The 24,619-nt window shown below is 41.2% G+C and overlaps 1 protein-coding gene and 1 long non-coding RNA gene across 2 annotated transcripts in view; both read left to right on the top strand.

Moving 5' to 3' along the window:
• LOC128138492 (uncharacterized) overlaps window positions 1–6,838 on the top strand; it is an 8,865-nt gene extending 2,027 nt beyond the window's left edge. Inside the window, exons 4-5 of the long non-coding RNA XR_008234034.1 lie at window positions 3,338–3,454; window positions 6,796–6,838. This is a non-coding gene — a long non-coding RNA (uncharacterized LOC128138492). The remainder of the gene's footprint in view (window positions 1–3,337; window positions 3,455–6,795) is intronic.
• A 1,092-nt stretch (window positions 6,839–7,930) lies between these two features.
• On the top strand, window positions 7,931–22,602 carry LOC128138464 (poly(A) polymerase gamma-like). The gene is given in 18 exon segments (XM_052779715.1): window positions 7,931–8,005; window positions 8,829–8,875; window positions 8,877–8,931; window positions 10,162–10,215; window positions 11,290–11,401; window positions 12,051–12,140; window positions 12,772–12,907; window positions 13,064–13,136; window positions 13,222–13,342; window positions 13,661–13,745; window positions 14,152–14,205; window positions 16,025–16,147; window positions 16,486–16,592; window positions 18,885–18,994; window positions 19,084–19,251; window positions 20,149–20,257; window positions 20,334–20,572; window positions 21,456–22,602. Coding segments are annotated over 18 exon segments (1,863 nt in total). The 3' UTR covers window positions 21,561–22,602.
• The last annotated feature ends 2,017 nt before the right edge of the window (window positions 22,603–24,619 follow it).

Raw genomic sequence — 24,619 nt, 5'->3', positions numbered from 1 at the left:
CTGTTCCGGTGGTTTGTGTTGCGTTTTCTGTCTCAAAACCACCATTTGTGGTCTAATATGTCTGACCAGGTCAGACAGTGTTACTTCTGATGCAGTCTGACTCATTTCCAGTGAGTCAGGAGGTTGGTAGGTAGGTAGGTAGGTATGGAGGACTTGGAGTCAATTGCGAACAACTACCAGATGACTAATGGGCACTTATCCCACTCATCCCTACACAATTCTGTATTGCTTCGGACTTTACTAGCCATAGTCATGGACTCTGGGCCTGTACTGTAGTGAAGTCAAAGCAGGTATTAAAAAAAAAAAAAAGAGTGCTTTTCCAAAATGCTTACCAGATTGAAAACACCAGATGGCTGTGGGCAGGTGGGAATACACAGAAATGGGCCGTGTCACTCAGAATGAGGAACAGTGAAGTGGGTACAGCTGCAGCACAACAGTTTTCATGGCCTTGAGCAGCACAGCAAGGATTTTCAGGCAGCAAGGCCAGCTGCCAGGGGTGTGTGAACAGCTCCTTCTGAGCATGGAGATGGCCATGGGAGAAGACAGTGCTGTTCCTGTTGGTGTGTAGCAGGGGACAGTCAGTGGAAACTGCTCTCAGGGCCTGTAATTGGGAGGTGTCGTCTTGGTACTCGGTGGGAAAATGACATGAGGGAGGAGGCTAAGTTATGAAAGGCCATGTTAACTGTATGTGAGAAGTGACAGAAACAGCTTCAGGGTGTTAAGGAGGCTGTTAGTTGTGATTAAGGCAGTGAGTGAGATGATCCTTGTAGGAGCTTTCTGAGTGGGTCAGAACGGGGCAAGACTGCATGTAAGGACAGAAAAGTTGAGCCGATCAGAACTCAAGCAGGAGATTATTTGGGCAGTATCTGGCAAAGTCATCCTCTTGCACATGTTGTGCAGACTGCATAAGGCCTGACTGCTGGCGAGGAAAGGAGTGTGCTAGGAGTGTTGGAGTGCAAGGGGAGTGCAAACAAGGAATGGGGATGGAAGTGGTCACAGACTCATTTCTCAGTTTTCCATGGGCTGTCTCTGTACCCCATGTAACTCACCTTGCCTTCAGAAAGAAGTGCCACCCTTTTGGTGAAAAGAGGGGAAAAAAAAAAAAAGGTAATGTGTGGGAGAGCTAGAACTTGGAGTGAGATTACCATGTTTAGTCTTACCATTCTAGAGTTTTAAAAACATTTCCTTGAAACACTTTCCCAAAAGAACAAGGCATGACTTTCTGAAATAGCTGTTTTCCTAGGAGCTGCATCTGAGCTAAGCCAGATGAGAGAGTCTTGCCTGCTGTTAGTCACTGAGGCTGATGACAGGTCACCCAGCAGTTTTGGCAAGGACAGAACAAGATAGATACTTAATGCTTTTCTTTTCTGTGCTGATCGTCATTTCTGGAACGTGTGTTGCATAAGTTAGTCTTCAGGTTTTGCAGGTTGTAGGTTTGGCAGGATCTATTGTGTCATTAACACGATGGTAATAACAAAACCTGGTGGGATGGGGTTGAGAATCAGAAGGGTAAAAGTGAGAAAGAAACTTGTGCGTTGACATAAAACCAGTTTAATAATTGAAAAGAATTTTATTTTTTTAAATTGTAAGGAAAAGAAAGAAAACCCACAGAGAGAGGAAAATAAAATGCAAGAAAAACAAGCAATGCACTTGGAAACAATTGCTCAGCACCCACTGACCAATGCTCAGCCAGTCCCTGAGCAGTGGCCCCCCTGCCGCCCTCCCCCCCAGTTTTATTGCTGAGCATGACGTCATATGGTCTGGAATATCCCTTTGGTTAGTTGGGGTCAGCTGTCCCAACTTTGTCCCCTCCCAACTTTCTGTGCATCTCCAACCTACTCGCTGGTGGGGCGGTGTGAGGAGCAGAAAAGGCCTTGACGCTGTGTAAGCACTGCTCAGCAGTAACTAAAACATCAGTGTATTAGCAACACTGTTTTCAGCACAAATCCAAAACATGGCCCCATACAAACTACTGTGAAGAAATTTAACTATCCCAGCCAAAACTAGGACAGTAAGGCATTTTGGATTTCATATAATTTGCAAGAGTGCTTGAGCAGTTTAATGTTATGTTGAGGGACAGTAGCTATAATAGCAGAAGAAAGTGAAGACAAAGAAGATGAAGATGGCAAAGATACTCAAAAGCGTTATAGCCTTTGGCGGCAGAAACATGTTCATATAAACTGTTAAATGACAGTTTTCTTTCAATGTATTGTTCTTTTCAAAGATTTACAGATGACGTTTTGCTATTTTCATATCGGAATTTAGGGGTTTTAACCTAAAGTTCTCCACTGAAATGTAAAAGTGACCAATGTATCCTGGAAAGAAGTGTAATTGCATAGCCTGGATAGTTTTACTCTTGTAGTTTACAGTTCTACATAAAACGTAGGTGTGTGTTTTTTCACTTGTGCTGTGCAGTGATAAAAAAACCCCAGAGACAAACACAAAACCCTACCCCTGGAACTTCCTCTGAAATTAGAGGTGGGTGAGACATATCACATTTTCTGCTTCTTCCGCTATCCTGCTTTCTCTTAAACTTGTTTGTATCACTATGATAAATTCCTTGCTTACTCTAGAGCCAAGCCAATGTAAGATATTTTTCTGGGCCGGTCTTTTCTTGTCAGGTGGAGAGATCCATGGAGGTGCTCGGTCACAGAGGCAAAAGGACAAACAGGTGGGTGTGTGGTTAGTGATCGTTCTCCCTTATCAACAGTGCTGTCAGTCACGTCAGGGAATAATGCTTTGGAGGGGTTTCAGATTGGTGGTAATTACAGAATAATTATATGATTGTTCCCACAGTAGCCTGAGAGTATGAGAAGAACAAAGATTGGGGGGGGGGAGAGGGTAATTTTAATTAGCTGCAAGATTTTTTACAAGGCAGCTTTTGTGGGTCAGTGACGACGATGATGGAGGTGGTGGCTGAGATTCTGTAATGGATATTCTTTTGTTGTGGAATTGAATCCCAAATCACCCTCTGACAGTCTTAGACTACTGAATCTGGGAGCATACAGACAGTTTCTTTTCTTAAAACTGAAGGTAGTTACAGGGAGACCCTGTTTGGAAGTCTTCGCAGTTTGGGGACAGAGGCCAGCTGGGGGCTGGGGCCTTGCGGGAGGGGGCTGTTTGTGCCCTGTGCCCTTGGCCTGGCGCTCACAGCTGGGAACGGACTTTCCAAAATACTGCTTGAAGGAGCCAGATGTGGGACTTGTGGCTGAGCTGGGGGACAGGGAGCACCCCTGGACCAGCCAGCCTCAGGACCTGCAGTAAATGTGACTTCAAATCAGCTCTCCCAGCAGGACACTGCCCAGGAGTCACTTTGATTGTTGCTGTTCTCCTTCAGGAAGCATGGCATGCACCAAGCACACCCAGAGCTGCGCCCGTGCCAGGAGAAGACTTCAAGCACAGGCGGGGCTGATGGCAACAGTTCCCACCAGCTGTCCAGCTCCAGAAGATGCAGGTAAGATGCCACAGAGGGGAGAGCAACCGGTTGTCACTTCTCCTCCAGGAACAGGATTTAACAGCAGAAGGGAGGCAGGACGAAAGGGCTTTGGAAGTCCAAAAGTGCATCAGGCAGCTGGAGCAGTCGTGTGACAGCAGAGGAAGAAGAGAAGGAGATGCAAGTGACCTGGCAATGCTTCCGAGGTAACATCTGCCACACAAACACAGAGAAAGATGGAGGCATTGGGAGGTCATGGAATGGGTGAGAAAGGTGCCTGGGCAAGAAGAGAGCACGGGGAGATGGGAGGCAGCGATGGAGATCCAGGGTATTGGAAGTGAGGACGCTTCTGCTGTGCAGAGGCCTTCTGTAAAAGCTCTGAGTTCATCTACTGGCTTTGGTTTTCCCAGGCTGTGCTTTGTTGAGCCTCAAATGGGGCTTCTGTTCTCATCCAGATTTTTGCTCTGAAACCATTCAAGTGCTGAGGACTGGGATTTTCCAACAGCATCATATTTCTCTTTGGGCTTTGTCCTGATCCAATGTCAGGGAAGGTTTCGATATGATCCCAAGAGCGAGATTAAGACAGAAACGAGGTCAAATGCTGTATAGTCCAAAGAGCTTTTATTATCAAAAGTGGAAAATGGTGGCGATAGGATAGAATGGAAGAAAAGGTAGAAATTAAGCAAGCAGTCGGGATAGGATTGCTAGGATAGTCACCACCACGGATCCAGCGGCATCCCGTTGGTCCTCAGGCAAGCAGTCGGTGGTGGGAGTTGCAAGGACGGTCACCACCACAGATCCAGCGGCGTCCCATTGGTCCTCAATCTTCAGTTCTTTGGTGGTGAAAAAAGGCTGCCACAGCTTGTCTCTACGGGTTTTTATAGGGCATATTTCGATGATGTCATGCACTGCAGGTTTCATCTATCACATGACCTTCGCATGATGGACACCACATCAGCTCCAGCCCCCGTTTTCTCCCCTGGATGCCTCAATGGCCTGGTAATGGTCCTTATGGACAGAGGAGTGTCCTGCTTAAACAGGCCATCTTAGAGACAAAGGGCTGGAGATAAGCAGTTCACAGTTCCTTGAGATGACAGCCCAGTCCCTCACACCTAACAATCTTTGAGGCAAATGGTTCAAGATAACAATTCAGTCTCTCACAGGCTTCCTGGGGAGGGATTGCAGGCATGCAAGACCTGTTGGGGAGCTCAGTCTTCTTTTGGGATGCTCTCTGGGACAGGAGGACAATTGCTTTGAACTGCCTATATTTCTGGAAGGATTATCTACATTTACCTTCCATCTGAAATACTGCTTAGTGCAAGCTGTTGGTTTTTTCTTTTAAAAAAGGGGGGGAGGTGTGTGTGAATAGCTGAGTGCTAGTATACAGTGAGTTACCTTCCCCTGCTTAGAGTAAATGGTTTTAGGATTAAAAATACCCATTTTGTGTTACAAAAATTGGTTCCCTTAAAGATTCAAGTGCTTGCTGATGGACTCCTGGCTGACAAAATCTCTTTTCAGCTTGCTTAAATATTAAACAGTCTTTAAAGTAGTGTTCGGATTATCTCGTGTGATTTCTTGCAATTAATCATGGTTGTCTAAAGCGTACTACTAAAGTGTACTAAAGTGTTTTGGTTGTTAAAAACTAGGATGAGAAGTTCATAGAAACATCTTCTGTGTCAGGTTTCAGCGAGTTCAAGCTATTGTTGTTTCCGGTTGAGAGTTTCTGATGTTATTTTCTCCTCTTTCGGAGGGAGATGAACATGCCCGTCTCACCCTCCAGGAGCGAGGATGCCATGTCCGGGTTCAAGCCCATGCCACCCTCAAAGCTTGTGTCCTCGAGTTGAGCGTGGAGGGGCATCACCCCGCGAAGGTTTGGTGTCTTGTAGCAGTCGGTGCTGTGAGGTCTGGTGGGGTGGAAGCAACTGTTGGGGGCTCCGTCATTTGCATAGCCCAGCCCGCCCCGCATGCTTCGGAATGTCGGGGTCCCTGTGGCAGTTTTTGAATGGTCCCTCCCAGTTGGGTCGATGGACCCAGCGCAGCCAGTAGATCCTGTTGGAGCTCCTCTGTGTGGCATAAATCCCTCGGCATTTGGGCTTGAGAAGAGGTAAAGTTGGAATCTGCAGATCTCCTGAGATGACCTTCAGGAGCTGTGGGCTGTGGGTGGGGACTGGCTCTCTGTCTCTGGTCCAGTGACTGGTGTCATTGCTCATAGTGAGACAAGGGGAGTCAAAAGAATCTCAGTAGATATAATAAAGGGGGATGAAAGATGATGTTTAGCGCTTACATTGTTGAAATTAGCTGAGGCAGAGACAGTCTTTGATAAGAAGAGCTGGCCCCAAGAACCAGCCAATGAGGCAGAGACAGTTCCTGATAAGAAGCAGGAGCAGGCCCCAAGAGCCAGCCAAGACTGGTCTTGCGGCTTGGGTGAATACCAAGAAACCACTGAGCCTGTGCAAGAAAAGAGGTTACTAGCAGTGACGAAGAGGAGTCGTCTATCTTCATCTCTGCGACCACCAGATGACCACCCTAAGGAGGCACTGCGCAAGCGCAGTTGAGAGGAGACTATGGAAATGACCTCTCGGAACTCATTTTAATATGAAGCGGGGACAGGCTATGCATATGTATAGGCGTATTGTGAATATGTAACACTTGACTGTATAAACTTGAAGCGAACTGCCGAGTCAGGCGCGCACGACTTTGGTGGGACTACGCCCTGCTGCCCAGCGCTGAATGAACATACCTACTTTACAATCTCACTGATGGTGGACTCTGTTTCCGCACGTCAATAGGAAGTGGAGGAGCTTTAACAGGTGAATCTGTCATTTCCACTCTTCTGGGGGTTACGGGAGCTGTTTTGGAGGTGAGGGAGATGTAAATTCCCGGTCTTGAGCCAACCTGGATGGAGCAGAGGTGGACTGTAATTTGTCTGACCTCAACTGTATATCTGTAATGCAGTTGTAATCGTCTCTGCCTGCACAACTGGCATGAGGTCCTGTTTTATTTTAAAGGAGATATAGTGAATAAAATCAGTGAATCTAATGCGCGGTCTTTCTGACCAAATATATAAGTATTTACTTTAGGATAAGATAAACAGTCCCTTGAACTCACTGGTTATACTGACTTAACTCTGTGTTGCCTAAAAATGGGACCAAGTTTGGCTCGGCCATGGGCGTCTACATTAGAGACATCCACGTTTAGTCAGATGAATCACACCCCAGCCTCCTGTGTTCCTCATCAGGTCTCTGACAACTCTGCTGTTAGTCCTTATTGAAGCCAAGTACAGTCTTATTTATTTATTTATTTATTTATTCATTCATTCATTCATTCATTCATTCATTCATTTATTTATTTATTTAAAACAGAAAGGAAATTCAGTCTTAGACATTCAGTTGCAGAAGAAAGTTTGTGTTTGAAGATCACGCTTGGATCTTCGAGTAGGTCTGCTTAGATGCCTTTTCCTCTTCTGTTCATCCCTGATAAGCTTAGGCACTCTCTGTCCTGTTTCTAAGGTCCACTGCCCAAGGTGCCTAGCATTGCACAGGGAGATTCTGTATCTCATTTTGCACTGTGCATTTTGTTAGCCATCAGGAATGAAGTATTTTTAGGACATAAGCTAACTAAATTGCACTCAAGTGAAAAAAGTGCTCTATAACTTCTGAGAAATAATACTGGATTATAATCAGAATATAAATATTTGGAGCAAAAGATGCTTAAAAAGTTAGGTAAAAATTATGAGCATAGTGCAATTTTTTTAGTTTGGATCCACCCCCTTCTAAAAAATTATTGTCGATGTTGCTTAGTAGAGATGTAGGCAGTTAGTGGTTGGGCTGTGGCCTCTCCAGACATGCGTCTCGTTTTGTCCAGAAGACTCTCAGGCTGCAGCAAGCGCCTGGACGTCACAGCGAAAATCAAAGATCCAAAAAAGAAGCCTGCAAGTTACAAAGGAGGAATGGGCAAGTAAAAGGCGAAAGCCTGAATCCCATCTGTCCTAAATAATCAACTGCTCACCTCTGGGCTGGCAGCACAGGCCACCGGCAGTTCAGGGTCTTGGGCACAAATCTTCTGCAGTTAGGTACTTACCTCCTTCCTCAGATAGGAGGAAATAAAAAATAAAAGGAGATCCCTGTTCTTTAGTTCAGTGAAGGGAAAAGAAAGTTCTGTTTAGATCTGTTTGCCTCTTTTGGAGGATGGACTTTAGCACAAAGGCGAATAGTGCCCTAGTAGCAGGCGGCTGGGCAGGCTGAGGGGCTGCAGGGAGCCTGCTCCCAGGGAAGCTGTTCCACTTTGTATAGTTTAGGAACTGTTGTATTGGGGGTTTGAAGCCCAGTTCCCAGCAGGCACATCATAGCTCCTTTCTCTGTCTCTCTCTGGCCCATTAATTGTCCCAATACGACTCCGGGTTGACAGAAGGTGGGTCACCCACTGTGAAAGGGAGATTCTGTCCTCAGGATGCCTGCAACCTCGAGCTCAGCCTTGCACTTGGTCGGTGAGAGAGCCATGGCTCTAACTGCAAATCTGAGTGAGGAGGGACTGAGTGCAGCCAGTGCCCGAGCCACTGGGCTGCTGGACAGGGTGAGACCCGTGCCAGCCAATTCATCTTTTAGCTCCAAATGCCTTTTGATAGAGATGCAGGTCTCCGGGGGATTGTGGGGACGTGCTCCTGCGTCTGGAAAAGATGGCTGAGTTGCTGGCATAAGAAGGGCACTGTGGTTTAGAGGTCAGAGTTGAGGCAGGTATGGAAGATGGCAATAGCTGTGATCTTTAGTCATAAGAAAATATTTTTGTATATTCAAGTAGGTTTTTTTCTCTCCTCTGCTAATCCAGTGTAGAATATGAGCCAACAAAGAGAAACCAACGCTATAGACACTGCACACTCTGAAGTATTTGTTTTAAAATATGTGTGAGGTCAAGCTAGAACATGCTTTGCAATTTGTGTATTTACTGCAGTGAATTTTCTGCTCTTCCTGGCTGTCTTCTGTGGTTTTCAGCCTTCCTCACCTCCACAAAAAGAAATACCGTGCATATGAAAGAGGCCATTGTGCATCTTCCCTTAGGAGATTTCTTTTTTGTGCTCTGCTTTTGAATTACAATCTGTATTATTTATGCCAATGTTTAAAATAGCTTTCTGATTCCCTGGTTAAAGTATTCTGAACTTACTCCAGCTACATGTTACTATGCACAGCTCCCACCAACCATCAGTTTTTATTTCAAGTAATTTTTCATGAAGTAACACACATCACAGCCAGAATCCTGTGTTGCTGTTACATGGTTTTCTTTACAGTTTTTCAGCTGTATTGCTCCTCCCCATGATAAACAGTGTTGCCTGGTCAGAGTTCTAATGTTTGAAAGTGTCTTCCAACAGTAACAGAAGAAATGGAATCTCTTTGCAGGTGCTGACATAGATGCTGTTTGTGTTGCTCCTAGACATGTAGAAAGATCGGATCTTTCAGTCGTTCTTTGAAAAACTAAAACATCAAGAGGAAATAAAAAATCTAAGAGTGAATAAGCTCTCTCCTTGATAGATTGTGCAACTCCTACAATAAGAATATTCATGTTAAAGACTCATATTGGTAGTGATTGTCTTACAAAGCAAAATTAACAATGGAATTGTTTCTGAGCACCTTCTAAAATACTGTTTACGCAGCATGAAAATGTTGAAGTCAAGCTTTTGGTTCCCTTCCCCAATGACTGTACATCACATAAGAATCTTTGTGGTTCACTTCTCCCATACCCATGGTTTGGGAATGAGTCAGCTATAGTATCAAAAAGCAAGGTTGTCCCTAGGAGCCTTGCTTTAATCTTGGATGTAGTAAGGGGCTTGGCAAGAAGGTAATTGCATGCAGGAAGAGGAAGGGTCAGCCTGAGAACTAAGTTGAATGTGATGTGGAAAGGTTTCTGTCAGTACGTTTGCCGTGGTGTTCCTCTGGATGTACTTTAGGACCTCTAATTCATTCTTCTCTGGTCATGTTCTTCTCTGGCTACTCAGCCTGAGACTTTGTAGAAGAGAGACACAGTCAGCTTTACATAAAGTTAATAGGAGCTGTGCTGCGAACATGCAAAACTGTCTTGTAAAATCACCCTCAGGTGCCTATGTTGTGTGCCTTGCGTATAAAACCAAACTCCTGAGAAGTGTTTCTCTCAGCCTAGTCTTCCTTGTGCAGACATTTTGAAAGACTTCATATGCATAGCTAATGAGCCTTCATTTAGATGACTGTCACCTGAAAACAGACTCAGCGGGCTGTGGCACAGTTCTAACAAGGGGTCTGCAAAATTGAAAACTGTTCCATAAGGTAGCCGATAGCATCTCAGGCATGGCAGAAAATAAAAATACAGGAGGCGAGTGCATGCTGTCAAATGTGGACAGAATTTTCTAAATTTCTCTGGATGTTAACCGTAGTAAGATAGCTATGGAAATCTCTTGCTTTTCTTCCTCACCACCAAGGTAAGTACCTTACAAGGTCTGATACTGATGGCTCATTGTGCACTGTTTGTTCATTACAATACATGATCAGCCTCTGAATCTCTTGGCTAAATAACTTCTTAAAGCTAGTATTAGTACCGTGTTAGTGCTATACTGCTTGCAGCTTATTAACAGTTTTTTTGGTTTGGAAGCAGCTCAGTCTTTATACTGAGTAGTTAGCAGTGTAAATTCTGCATTTGATCGTAGTTTAGGAGAAACATAAAGTAGCAAAACATGTTTTCTTACACAGTTATCCTCTCCTTTACAGGCAGTTGAAGATGCATATGTACCAGTTGTCAAGTTTGAGTTTGATGGCATAGAGGTAAGCATTTCATTTTTTTTTTTCTTTAAGTGAGTAAATTTTTTTCTTGCTTTGGAATAGGATAACTTTTCCAGGGACCTGCGACTGTGCTGTTTTGGACCACAACCTATCCCAGGAGAAGACATTGCAGTAGAATGGGAGCTTATAGGAAAATAAGCTCCTAGGAAGCCTGGCAGGCATGGGAGCGTCAGGGACGTCTTTTTCTAAACCTGTGCTGTAGACCAGGGTGGCCTGCTTGAATAGCACTTATCTCTAGGATTGTGCAGAGTGGGAGCAGAGGCAGTATCCTTGCTAACTCTTCTTAGCTCTGACAAGCTAGGTATCTACAGAGGGATGTGTACAGTGTAGTTCACTGTATGAATCATGTGAGCAGACTAAATGTTTTGCTGCAAATCCAAAATGAAGTGGTTGTGGGACGAACAATCTGGAAAATGGAAAGTAAAAGTACTCATTTGACTCCTGCCTAGGTTTGTCAGCTGCAGCAATCCTGCTATCTTGGATACCTCTTATACAATGTATAAAGACCTGCATGCTGTAGTACCTCAGCAAGTTACTGCTTGGTATCACTATCATGAAGACATTTATTCAATTACCTTTTTGTGGCTTTTATCTGGTGCAGACATTCACAGAATAATTTTCTTGCCTCAGACTGTACTAAAAACCAGATACTTCGGGATCAAAAGGGCTTAGTGCACAAAGAAAATGCTCTCTCCTTTGCTGAAGTATAGTTGAGGTGATAGAACTTATGTCTTCATTCTATGATTAATTTTAAATTCCCTTTTAATTCAAATTCTAAGTCTAGAGTAATCTTTTTCAACTTAAAAAACCCTCTTCCTTTCTCTAGCTTAAAAAGAAAGGGGTGATGCAATGACGGTTTTGTACATAAAATATGGAACCTCTAGAAATTTTATTGAGTCTTCTGGCCAATAAATCTCTTGGGAGATGTTTCTATAGTCACATAATTCTAAATACAAATGTTAACCACTCTTTTTAGACTTGACTAACTGTCCCCCACTAGTGTGCTGTTTGCAAACTGCGCGGCATTCTAACGGTTGGCACTTTTTTCCTCTTAAGATTGATCTCGTGTTTGCAAGACTGTCTGTGCCAACTGTTTCTGGTAATCTTGATCTCAGAGATGACTCACATCTCAGAAGCCTGGATATAATATGTATACGGAGCTTAAATGGTAAGCATATTTACACATCTTTAAAAAGAAAATGTTACTAAAATTGGTATGGAATGCACATTACACAACCCAAGTTTCTGTACAAGACACAGAAACTGATCCCCTGTATACTTGAGATCTGAGGAGGCGGCAAGTGAGCTTAAATTTAGATGTTTCAAATTGTGTGTTTAGATAGACCTGTGTTTCATGTTTCTTTGATTGGGGTGTGTGCATTGTTCCAGTTTGCCACAGAAACTGCTTTAGATGAATAGGTAGAGCACTTGATAGAGAAGAATGTGTGGTAGTTCATTAAAAAAAAAAAAAAAAGAATTAAATACTTGAAGCCTGACTTGCTCACTGTTTAACACTGACTGGTTTAATTGTTCCTGGCTGTCAAAAGAAACCTGGCTTTCGGAATCCTGTAGAAGGACCTTATTGAAAATTGTTGGCTGTAGTCTGAAGTATGAAAAAGCTGTTGAGGGCACCAGTTACCTGACGTGATACTGAATGTTATGTGTAATCTCTAATTTTTAAGGTAGTACAAAGCAAGTAATCCAAACTTGTTTTCATAGACTTGAAGGATAAACTGTAAGCTATTGATCCCGTATAGCATAAAACCGACTTGTACCTGTTACTAGGAAGTTCTGTACTTCAACTTTTTTTCTTACAGGTTGCAGAGTTACTGATGAAATACTACACCTAGTGCCAAATAAAGAGAACTTCTGGCTCACGCTCTGTGCAATTAAACTGGGGGCAAAACGTGAGTAATGTGATTGTTTGTGATCTCTAAACTTTTCAGAGGCGCCTCATGCTGAAAAAATAATAGCATTAGAAGTACTTCAGCTTTGGATAGCTGTTTAAATAACAGGTTTTAGTTTAAAAACTGTTTTTTAGTTTAGATTCAAGGCCTGTCCATGGGGTAGATTCTGTGTGTTTTTTAATGGGGGTAGAGTGGGGAGAAGAGGGGAGTGCCTATGAGACAAGGCGCTGCATGGCTTATCAGGAACCTGACTACAAAGGATAAAAATGCCAAGTGAAGTATAAAAGCTTGATACATAAGGAATAAGAAAATACCGTTTGCACATGTGACTAGAGCAAGTGCTAGAAGAATGGCAGAACCTTTTTCTTAAGGGAAGTTGGAGTGAAGCAGTAGCTGTAGCAGTGTAGGCAAATTTCAGAGTAGCAGTATTTTGGGAAGTGGTGTGGTAACGATTCTTTTTCTCATCCCTATAAGGACCAACAATTTTGGCCTCGTTGCACTGCGAAAATAACTGACTTTGAGACTGAAGTGTACTAGGTATTCTATAGATTGTGAAGTTGGTACAGAAAATTTGAAGGAATATACTTGGGTATTGAAAGACTACAGGCTAACGACAGTGTATCCATTGTAGGATGTGGCATTTACTCCAATATGCTGGGATTTCTTGGTGGGGTTTTCTGGGCCGTGCTAGTAGCAAGAACGTGTCAGCTCTATCCAAACGCTTTGGCTTCTACTCTGGTTAACAAGTTCTTGTTTTTTTCAAAACGGTAAGAGCTATTTATGACTATTTTAATTTGCAGAAAGTAGTTACACTTTTTGAGGTAGTTCTTTGTATAAGATTTACACCAACAACATTCAGTCCTACCCTGAATTACATGACAGAGTTCTAAATGGACAGTTAGTTACTGGCTTTTCTTATATAGGGAGTGGCCAAAACCTGTATTGCTGAAACAACATGAAGAGAGCAATCTTAATTTACCAGTACGGGACCCTAGGGTATGTAGACATTGAATTCAGAAGCCTTTAAACTTTCTTCTAACCTAAGCTGCTGGTGCTGAGCACAATTGTTTTAACACCATAGGTGAACCCGTCAAACCGATATCATGTAATGCCTATCATCACCCGAGCCTATCCACAGCAGAACTCTACGTACAACGTATCTACATCAACGTGAGCGGTAATGGTAGAGGAGCTCAAACATGGTGAAGTTCTTTCCATGCTTATTAACTGAATAAAAAATATAATTCTTGCTATATGAAACCACATTATCTGAATTGGTTATATTCCGCAAGGTGTTCCGCCCTTTTAGGCAGAAGAGTTCTCTGGGAAGTATACCTGTTGCAGGCAATAAGGGACCGGTTTTACAATGAACTGTTGTAGTAGACCTGCGTTGTGTCAAGGGAATTCCTGCTTTTTGATCTGTCAATTACTGTTCAAAACCTTTATAAGATAAAGTTTATATCATGCTCTGCTAGTCTCAAAAAAAAAAATGGTAATAAGGTTTTGAACCTTACTTGTAGGTCCTGCGGTTACAAATGAGATTCTCCAAGGAAAATCAGACTGGTCAAAGCTCTTTGAACCACTGAACTTCTTTCAGAAATACAAGTATGTATGAAATCTGTTATCTGAACTTGAAATTATTTACTTACTGGTTAGCATAGTGAGTTTTAGCTTGCAGTCTAAATAGAAGATGGCATTGATGTTTGTTTTTCAGAAACTGGAGGTAGTCATATGAATTTTGGTAAGGATAAGTATAGGGAAGATAGAAAAACTGTATGTGTTATGCCACTGACACTGCTTTTATTTAAAAAAAATCAACTCTAATACTTAGAATGTAGCAGAATGCAATTCAGAAGGATGTAATCAGCTTTTCTTCAGTTAATACTGTGCTGAATGCAGGATATAATCTGTCTTGTCCGGAAGACATATTCAATACATTTAAGGCAGTTTTGGTTTCACTTGAAGGAATATAAAGTCCTGAGCTAGGATATTAATTTTTCTTTTCTTCTAGACATTATATTGTGCTGACTGCTAGTGCCTCTACTGAAGAGCATCACTTAGAGTGGTAAGTCTTGCTTCGAATGTGGATTCAATACATAATTGACACACACAGCCCCACTTTGAAGACCACTGTTGTAGAGCCTTTGAAGACTTGGTTTCATAACTTTTTTACTGGATGTAATATTTAATTTAAGACTACTTTGCACTCGGTGCTAAGTTGCTCTGGTTACGTAGTCAGCCTATTCCAGAGCCTACATTTCTCCAGTGAAGTGAAACAAGGCTGTTTAATCTGGGTGAAACCTGACCGTCTGCACAGAGCATCTGAATGCTGATAAATAGTATTTACTAAGTTTTAATCTAGTAGTGTGCTCAGGCATCTTATGTTTAGTGCTGAAAATTATCATTTCAGCACACTTGGTAGTCAATAGGTAAATTGCAGGAGTGCTGATCTACTTTGTGAAACGTAATGTGAGATCCACTTCAATTGTAGTTAGAGAAAATGACTGCTTCTGACATGATATTTGTCAATGTCTCAAGGGATATATGCCAATAATAACTTGTTTAACCTATGTGAATGGGCTGACTAACTGTGAATCTTGAAATAAGGGGAAACGGTGAGGAATTAAGGTACTGTGATGTGTGTGGTGTTCTCACTCTTAAGAAATGAGTACTTTGCCTGCTTTGCTCAAGTAAGCAAGCAAAATAGCTCTGTGTAGTAGAACCCTGTTCTGAGGGCACCTTGGTTATACTTCAAAGTTTGGCTTGCGCTTTAAGGCAAATAATTTAATTCTTGTGCTACCTCTAAAAGACATCTTATTTCATGTTTAAAAATAGCTCTAATAGGTAATATATTTTACCTGAACTTTTTAATGTGTTCACTTAAAAATCGTATCAGCTACAGCTTGATGTTAGTCGCAGTTAGGTGTACAACAAGGAGTTATGGGCAGAGGGCTTAGAGCCAAATAGTTTTTACTGTGAAATGTTTTTAAGTGCACAAAGCTTGTTGTATCTCAGAATAAAGATGAGGAAAGTTCTGGCTCCAGTAAAAGTTGATGTTTTTGCAGTGACAGAAATGGCAGCAAATGGGGTTTAGTTTTGCATCTGGGAAAATGAAAAGCAGAAGATAAACTTGCTTCAGTTTGCTGTAAGAACAAGTTTAGTTCACCAACTCTTGAATGGATTTGGGAATAGATGGCACATCTCTGTTGTTCATCAACATAAGATGTTTTTGAAGAACGTGCAGAGCTCTGACTGCTTTCAAAGCTAGCAGCGTTTTAGGTAAAAGGGTAAAATGCCAGTACTTCATTTATATGAAGAGCCTTTGTGGTCATGATACATTTCTTGGGTAAGTTTCTGATGAGACTGCGTTGACTAGGTAAGTTGTTTATTAAAGGAACTATATTTTTCAGTTTGGCTGGAAAAGGGTAAACTCTTTTCACAGATAAATCTGCAGGAAGAATTGCATCTTTACTCAGGTGTAACTGAACAGCTGTGCTTGAGCCTTTTCTAAACTGTTCTTCTCCTTGATCTTTGGGGTAAAAAGGAGTTTTGCTGCACTTCAAAATGCAGCCAGAGGTGCTGGGAATCTGCTTCTTGTTGATATTTTCATCATAGGCTATATGTTGAGGTGTTGTATCTGACCTGTTAAGAGTACAAGTTAAACTTATGTACCTCTGTCTTTGGAAACTTTAAAGCTCAAATGTCACTGGAAACATCTCAAACTACAGTGTGTGTGATATAAATATCTAGTATCTGCTCAGCTGAATGAAACTTACTACTTACTGACTGGTTAGCATTTTTGTATTAGCATTGTATTGTAAAAAGGTATATAACTACTGTGCTGGATACGGTTAAAATGAGTAAATGTCTCTTGTTCTTATTAGGATTGGCCTTGTCGAATCTAAAATTTGTGTGCTGGTTGGAAACTTGGAGAGGAATGAATTTATATCTATTGCACATGTAAAGCCACAGTCTTTCCCTGGCAACCGAGAGCTTGTAAACAGTGGGTTTCATTACTTTTCTGAAAGCCAGTTTGGCCAATGTATTCTACCTTGTTTATATTTATTCACCTCAGCTTATCTGTGAGAGATGTTCAGCTACGTACCTGCTGTTTTGTAGGTACGAGGTCTGACAGGCAAGGTTCTGACCATGTGGGATCTTTTTAAAGAAGGGAGAACTTCAGGGGGGAGTTCTCGGAGAACTTAAGTATGGGCTGACTCTAATCTTTAACTGCTGCGTACAACTAAACTGTTTTGCTTAATCCCTTCTTGAGAGTAGATACTAGCATCCAAATAACTGGCATCTGTGCATAAATGATAGATTTGTGAATCTGTCTTTTTAGGAGTGGATATGTGTCAATGTGGTTTCTTGGAATCGTATTTAGGAAAGTGGAAAATGCAGAAAGTGTTAACATTGATTTAACGTACGTTATATGGTCGTTCAAAGATACAGGTAAGCCTATATTTTGCTCTAGTCTCGTAGGGTTTCATTTTTTTATTCTAGTGCAAGTTGCTTCACAAAGTGAATTGTGCTGGTATTAGCTATTAGATATTTCTATAGAGCATGACACATAGAAGATTAGCCTTAAAAACATACTATTTTGACACTTTGGCAAAGTAAGTCCATCTTGAAACAAAAGTGTGTACTACAGTCCTATACCATATACCACATGTGAAATAACAGCTCTGCAGATCATCGTAAACACTCAGAAAGGAACTGCGATTCATGTGGTGGACAGTCAGATGTGAAGCCAGGAGATGTCCAGCTGTCAGTTGCTGAACTTTGAAAGTGGGAGCTAACTGTATCAGACTCTAAAATAAGTTGTTGGTGCCTCTTGAGAGTATTTTTTCCAAAATAACAGTTTGTGTATGATACCATCCCAGAACTTTGAAAAGCAGTGAGTGGTCACATTGTAACGACACGCAGTCTTGCATGTAAAGCTTCATGTTCATCTTCCATTATTACTTTTGATAGATGTAGAAATAAAGTAATATTGCAAGTGTTGTTAGATAATGCTAGAATAAAGGGGTTTGGGGGTGAGGAGTTCTTTGAAAGCATAGGTCTTTTCCACAATCTGTTTACTTCTTCCCAAGCTGACTGCTCTTGTGCCTTTCAGAAGTGCATGTGTGCTGTCAGGCTCATGCCTAGCTATCATAATGACGAACTAAGGAAATCAGGTTACTCTTCTGAAGTGACAAGTGTGTTTGGACAAAAAGTTCTAAACAGTGGACTCCTTTAAACTCTTCATCAGTGCAAACAAACATTTCTCCATGGTACCAGCGTGAGCTGTGTGTTGTGTTGCTCAGACAACATGAGTAAATGCAGTAAAAGCTGACCTTCTTTTTAGCTCATGCTTTGGGATATGAGAAAAGCACAGTAAAAAGGCATCAAAACTCTTGTCTGAGTTTCAGGCCAGGTGGGGTGACTTTCTCAGACTTGCACTCTTCTCTGAACTGATGCTTGTCTTGTACGTTAGATCCAGTGGCGCTGTGTTTCAATGTTGTGGCAAATGTAAATTATGTCAACAAGGTTTATGTACTGCTAAGAGGCTAGAACTAATGTTAAATCCTGTATTTCTATGCACAAACTTTATTAGCATAGCTGTGTGCTCTTAGTTTAGTGAAACACAGCCTATACTATGTTTCAGATATAGGGTTTGAATCCAGAGAGATTGAACAGAAAAGGTATTTCTTGAGAGGTGTGATATCCTTTGGCAAATGTGGGAGTGACCAGTACTTATGTGCAAGAAAGCTTTTATCATATGCCTTGACTTTGAGAGAATATTTTGAGAGGGCAAAGATTAACTTCAAGTTGATGGGCTCAAGAGTAAAAGGCTCACTGTTTGGAAGGCTTTTGTTAAATGAACTTTATCTCACTTTTACATAAAAACATTACTGAATTTACTTTGAAGCAACTGTTCATATTAGCATGAATGTTCATATTTGTGCTTTTGTTTCACTTCTAGGTCTCCTGTAGAAAGACTTCTAAGCCTTTTTGGTTTTGTTGCATGTCCTTACTTTGATTCCCACTCTGTATGTTAGTAAGCTGACTTTCCAGTTATGATCACGATAGGCTTGTTAAACTTATCTAAATTTGACTTAATTCTGTAATAACTGCTGTGCTAGTATAGCATTTTTAAGTTGCATAAAAGGTTGTTTGCAGGCAGTTAAGAAAAACTGGTTTAAATTGTAGTGGTTCTGATAAGTCAGATGTCCCTAAAATCCAGTCTTTCTTGGACAGATAGAATTTTAACACCTAAATTACTGGAAAGTTATATGATATTACAGAACTGTTACGAAAAAACCCACAATCACTGCTGTAAATATCAAATAAAAAAAAATTAGTCTGAATCTTGAGTAAGGTGTCTGGTCTCTCATCAGCTGTGCACATTTGGGTTGATTCAGAAAGTTGTCTAGATCTATTTTCAAACAGAAAACTAAGGGTTAAGGAGTATTATCTCCTTCAGGTTAAAAATCAGCTCAGATGTGAGCTGCATGATTTGCAAACCACAGCTGTAACTGAGCACATAAATGCATATTTGAACTTAAATAGCTGTTATGTATCTGGTCTGTACTGGATATGAAATGGGCATCTTAGGTCACGTTCATCTTGAGGCAACTTCTTGTTCTTTGTTTGGGCTGGACAGACTTAAAGGCTTGCTGTTTCTAAAGAAACCATATGTAACTTTGACAAATACCTAATGCAAACATTCCCACTAAGCTACAACACTAAATTTCCTGTTAGTTTACAGCCAGGCTAACCACCTCAATGTGCTAAAGGAAGGTATGAAGATTGAGGCAGCTCATGTGAAGAGAAAGCATCTCCACTATTTTTTGTTACAGAAAAGAAAAAAGGTATAATAAACATTTGGCTCTTCTGGCAATATTTTCTTTTGCTTTAATAATTACTTGAAGACGTCATTATTTTGTTGTTGTTGTTTCAGCAAAGCATGCCATGTACTAGTCAAAATGCTCATGGGCTTCCGTGCAAAAGGACTTCTTCAGATGGAAGCCGTTTGGACAGTTGCAGAGACGTGGACTCCAGAACACCAGATAATTCCTCTTTGTTACATAAGGTTTCTAAATTGGACACTTCTACAGCAGAGAGAGAAAGCTTAGCACCATACCCTTAAAACTGTGAAGAAGCTGCTTTTTAACTGACTCACAATGTGAATGAGGTCCAGGATTTCTTGTTTGAATCTATGTTGTTCATAAGGACGTGGAGGGCTCTAATGGCTTCAGGAACAAAGCTGGCATCTCCTTTGGGCACATGGGGGAAGACAGGTTAAAGAAATCCTTGAAAAAATTAATTTAATGTACATGAACACATGTAGGAAGAAAGGAGAACTTGATACCAGAGAAATTATTTGGTCTTGAATATAGATCCCCTTGGGTTAGTGTGTAACTTGAAGCCAGAATGTTTTATATGTAGGTAACTGTTCTTTCTAACAAAAAGTATGGTTACTGCCAAGCAGTATTATTTTCTAATGAAGTGCTGATCTTGATCACAGAAACGCTAGACTTGGTGCAGCAGTATGAGAACTCAGGCAGTAAAAGTGTCTGTCACTTCCTGGGAAGTCTGTTTACAAGCTACTTCAGCACAGGAGGAATATGAAATCTTGAGAGTAATAGCCCAAGACTACCAAATGTGTAATGCTTGCTGTGTTCAGACCGTTTGGTACTGTAGGAGTAGCATTAAAAAAAATAAAATTGAATGCCTGTATGGGTAGAGGAGGTACATTCATGAAAAGTGCTACAGAGTGCTGGATATACTAAGCTGGAAAACAGTACAAGTACATAGAGACTCACTGAAGAAAATGCTTAAGTTTAAATCTGCGGTCTGAAGTTCAGCAAAATGAAGATCTCATGCTAGATTGCCTGGGAGTTTGTTGTTTTGTAGAGCTGTGACAACGACCTAAGATAGACACTTGTCTTGCATGGACTTTCTGGAAATGAAATGTATAGTATTTACAAACTAGCATTTTATAACTCTAGCATCTGATTTTTACAGAAATGCCGTGTATCAGAAATCTAATGGTACTAACAACAGAGAGAAGATACCTCGTGTAGTTGTGCCATCAGTGTCTAACGGACTCTCCATTCCTGTTACTGATTCAAGTATGTATTGAAGTAGTGGGTGGAATGCAGTCTTTAATTTCATGGCTGAACTCTAAAAGCTCGGTGTCTCCTGCAGAAGTGGAGGCTACAGTTGCAATAAGAACATTGGGACCTCCAGTTGGTTGCACCATTCCAGGACATAACACAATTTCTCAACTCAGAGCACATTTTGTCCAAGGACAGCGTGAATTAAGTGGGACTCTGATTACAGATCCTAAGAATGCTGCACCTAAACGACCTTATTCACCGACCACTGAAGGACCTCATTCACCTACATCAGAAGAATGCCCCCAAAAACCAGTAGACAGAGAAAAGGTAAGGAAGGAGGGCTAGGCCAGGGAGGGTTTGAAGTAGAATTAATTATTGATGTACAATGAATGACGTAACTGAGAAGAAATGCATATATACATCCCCAGTGGATTCAGGAATCTAAATTTAAGCATAATGGTAATTTTACTAGGATGTAGATGTGAGAAATTGTCTTGAATATACTGTAGAGCTATTAAACAATTTTTTTTTTTCCAAGATCTGGCACTTGACTGTTTCTGGTCTGGTGGCAGGGTCTCTAAATACTACTGTACTTGTATATATTACTGCACTGACCAATTGCTGAATGAACTGGCTTATTTGGAAGCAGTTCTTAATTAAAAAAAAAAATTATCTCAAAATGAAGAGGATATGAATCTTATAAATGTAAAAGTATGAGCTAATCTTGTTCTGGCAGATGATTTTTGAATGCCTATTGATAGTTTTGCTGCTTTAGGAATCAGCAGCCTACTCAATAGGTTGTCCACTGCTGAAATCAGAGTGTGGAGTTGCTTGTTAAATCTTGTTTTTGTGGAAGCTTTAGGTTAATGCTTGATTTGTTTTATTGCTGTACGTAACTCTCCTTAAATAGCTGTTCGTGTGGCTTGATTTGAGGCAGAGGCAAAGAACAACTAGAAAAAACTCAATTTTAACACTTGTAAAGAATCAACTTGCAGAACTGTTACCTACTATTGAACCTTTCAAGTACAGATTTAGGTAGTAAGACTTTTTGCGAGGCTTGAGATTCCTGTGCGGTAATGGTAGTCTTGTCTAAATGTTGCTTTAAGAATGGCCACTAATACATTTAAAGTGTTGACTGGAAGCTGTACTCAAATATGAAGGTAATTTTGGTATAGCAATTATTTTGAGTCTGTGTATTCTGTTCTTCTAGTTAACTGGCCAGGATTCAGCATTCAAAGATGGTGGCAATCCAGAAGATGTCAGCAGCAGATCTACAGACAATGTAATTTTGAAGGGGTTTTACTCAGTGGACTAACTGGAAAGCTGAATGGACTGTTCTAGTGCCTAGACTACCTCACATAAATACTGTACGCATTTGTTGATGTAAACAAAAATATGCTTTTTAGTTTAACTTATTTCAGTCTTCATTTCCCAAATATATTCTTGTAAGAGTTATCCTTATTAGTCTTTTTAAAAGTCTTACCTGTCACTAGCTGAAACAGCTTTTGAAAAAGCCACAAAAACCAACCTGTCCTGTGACTTGGATTCAGAATGTATGTAAACAGGTTAACTAGTCACTGCAACCACATTGTGGTTTCAAGTGTGTATGAGCGTGCTTGTATTCATTTGTGCTTTCCTAGTGCATGTGCATATATTATTCTTATCTTAAATTATTTTCCTGTTGGGCACATACACTCCTGTGCATGTATCACAATGGTGCTCAGCTTCCTCAGCTAGTAGCTTTCCACTGCCTAACACAGCCATGCACTACCCAAGTATTGCCTCCCACGGAGGCCCATAAATAATTTAAATATTGAAGAAACTGCAGCAGAGGATGCTACCAAGGTATGGAGATGATAGACATGTCCCATGCCATTGTATCTGATTTTTGTCTTAAGACTGCTGCAGCATGAGACTTGAGGGGTTTCTTTGTTGTCACTGGGTAGTAAAGCTAAACTCAGAACACACAGCTGAAGATGTAACTTAAACATTGCAATAGCCAAGGCTGTTGTGACACTGCTACCCACTTGCAAGGTACAGTCTTGAAAGCAGTTGGCATGCAGAAATTGGTTTCAGATAAACCCTGAAAGCTGTTCTACATGGTTACATGAAAACTTGTAGTCTGAAGGTCCAGTTCTGTGAACTGATAACACTGCTTACCCAGTTAAGTGCGTTAGGGTTTTTTGAGGGGTGGGGAGAAATTCTGATCATATGAAACAAATGTTATGCTATCTGTCTATTGTAATTTCTTTATAACTTGGTGTTTTTGTAAATGAAGTTGTACATTTTTCCAGAGTATTTTTGTATGTACTGTAAAATACTGTCTTCCAAAGAGAAATTTAAAATCTTCAGTCTTTTTTTTTTTTTTTTAATGCACATGGGATCTGCTTAAAAACACCAAACAACAAAACCAAATGTAAGGTGGGGGGGGGCAGGGCCACAAAAAATATCTTCTACAACATGATAGTGTCATGGTAGAGTAAATTTGAGGAGACTAGGAACACCGTTTTCCTGCTTCTAGTATTTCCAGGTTTTGAATTAACACCCTCTGAATAGCGCAGCTTGCAAACTGCATTGACAGCTGAAGTCCCAGTTTGCTGTGCGGACAACAGATACCCCTGAATTCTTTTAAAATTAGTTGCTTGGCTTAAACAGCAGTTCTGAGCTCTGATCATCTTAAGCATCCACCTAAAACCCTAGTGACAAGACCAAAGAGGCATGTAGCTATCTTGTAAGGTCTTCATTCTCTAGCATTCCCCCTACTGCTAGTATTCCAAACTTGTGGAGAAAGCATGACTATGACAATATACTTACTTTTTTCCTTATTACCTCTGGTTTCCAGCTTGCTTCAAGTGCAATTCATCTCTTAGAAAATTTGCCTTAGTGGGTTTGAGAGGTCTTATTCTTCCTTCTCCACTCCAAACCCCCCAAAACTTAAAGAGTGCAAGGCTTAGGTTTCCTCACAGGTTAAAATTAGGAAACAGAACCCCTGTTACTTAAGTGGCTTTTAGCAGAGCTCCACCTTGAGTTTATAAAATGGTTACCTTGGTTTTGTGACCTGTGTTAAAATCATGGTATTTAAATACTGTCAAGTCTGTGTACTAGCTACAGTATGTATACAACTTCAGCACCTGTGTAAATAAAAATCCATCATGAATTTGAAGGAATTAAAGCTGAAGTAGGTGATAAGATAAGCAGCAAAGCAAATATGAAAAGTAAGTGTTTTTTAATAGTCTACAACCCTGTAATATTACCATGCTACTCTCTCCACGACCGGTGCCGGGTCGGACCACTTTTCCTTCGCCCATTCTAGCTCTGGGGGAAAAGGGCAGCAGCCGTGCCTCCGTAATAATTCCTCTATTAACACCATCCTGCCGACTACACCAAAATGTTACGGATGCACGACTAACCAAATCCAACAGGTGTTAAAACTCAGATTTATTCTTCAGCAAAAGTTAGTTAGAAGTCCGGTAACATTTTATAAAACCACAGGCTCAATGATGTAAAGAGAATTAATACTACACGGCCGACTTAGGAATCCCCAAGATTTAAAGTGATGGCTCAAAATGCGCGTCTCACTCACCAAAAAGCTGAGGGCTCTCTCCCTCGAGGAGTTACCTCGGGCGGTGCCCCGACCCGAGGGGGAGTCCCCGACTGCAGACCCGCTGCTCCGAGGAGGACTGCCAACATGTCCTCCAGCGGGACCCCGTTTATACCCCTGTCGAATCTGACCTGTGGTCATTTAATTCTATTGGCTAGGAGGGTCACCTCGGTGTACCTGGCGCATCTCGATTGGCCAGTTCAAATTTCAACCTGCAGCCTCCAGGGTTTCCTTCCCCTTCCTGGGGAAGTTTCGTTTCCTGCTGGCAGGATGGGGGGGGCGGGATGTACTGCCACAGGCTGTTTTGCCCTTAACCTCTAGGTCAGCACATGCATTTATGCAACTAGTCTCAAACTAACCTAGCTAATTGATATCAAAGTATGTGCCTTTACACGGATTTTTTTTTTTAACTCTTGCTTTGCAGAATTATCTTGTAATTGCTCTTACTTTTTTTTTTTCCCCCTCACTTAGGGTGTTAAGAAGAAGTTTAGGAAGAAGTTAGGTTACTACTTTCCCAGACTTGATCCAGCGTAAGTGAGATTACACGCTTCACCTTAATATACCCTGACTCAACGCTTGGCCCAGTGCAGAGTGACGTCACTGTTCTGGAGTTTCCCTGGCTATTGCAGAAGTTCGATACTGCCCCAGGACTATGCAGATTAGATTACAGCTGGTTCAAATAAAGTTCAAACTGCAACATTCAACTGAAATATTTTCCTTTGTTTATGACAGTCCTCTGTCAAAGTGATTGAAAGAAAAGTTACTCATGCATA

This window comes from Harpia harpyja, unplaced genomic scaffold (genome assembly GCF_026419915.1).
Source record: "Harpia harpyja isolate bHarHar1 unplaced genomic scaffold, bHarHar1 primary haplotype scaffold_47a, whole genome shotgun sequence".
NCBI classification, from domain to species: Eukaryota; Metazoa; Chordata; class Aves; order Accipitriformes; family Accipitridae; genus Harpia; species Harpia harpyja.
The sequence above is the reverse complement of the archived record's forward strand: the minus strand, read 5'-3'. Positions and strand labels throughout refer to the sequence as shown.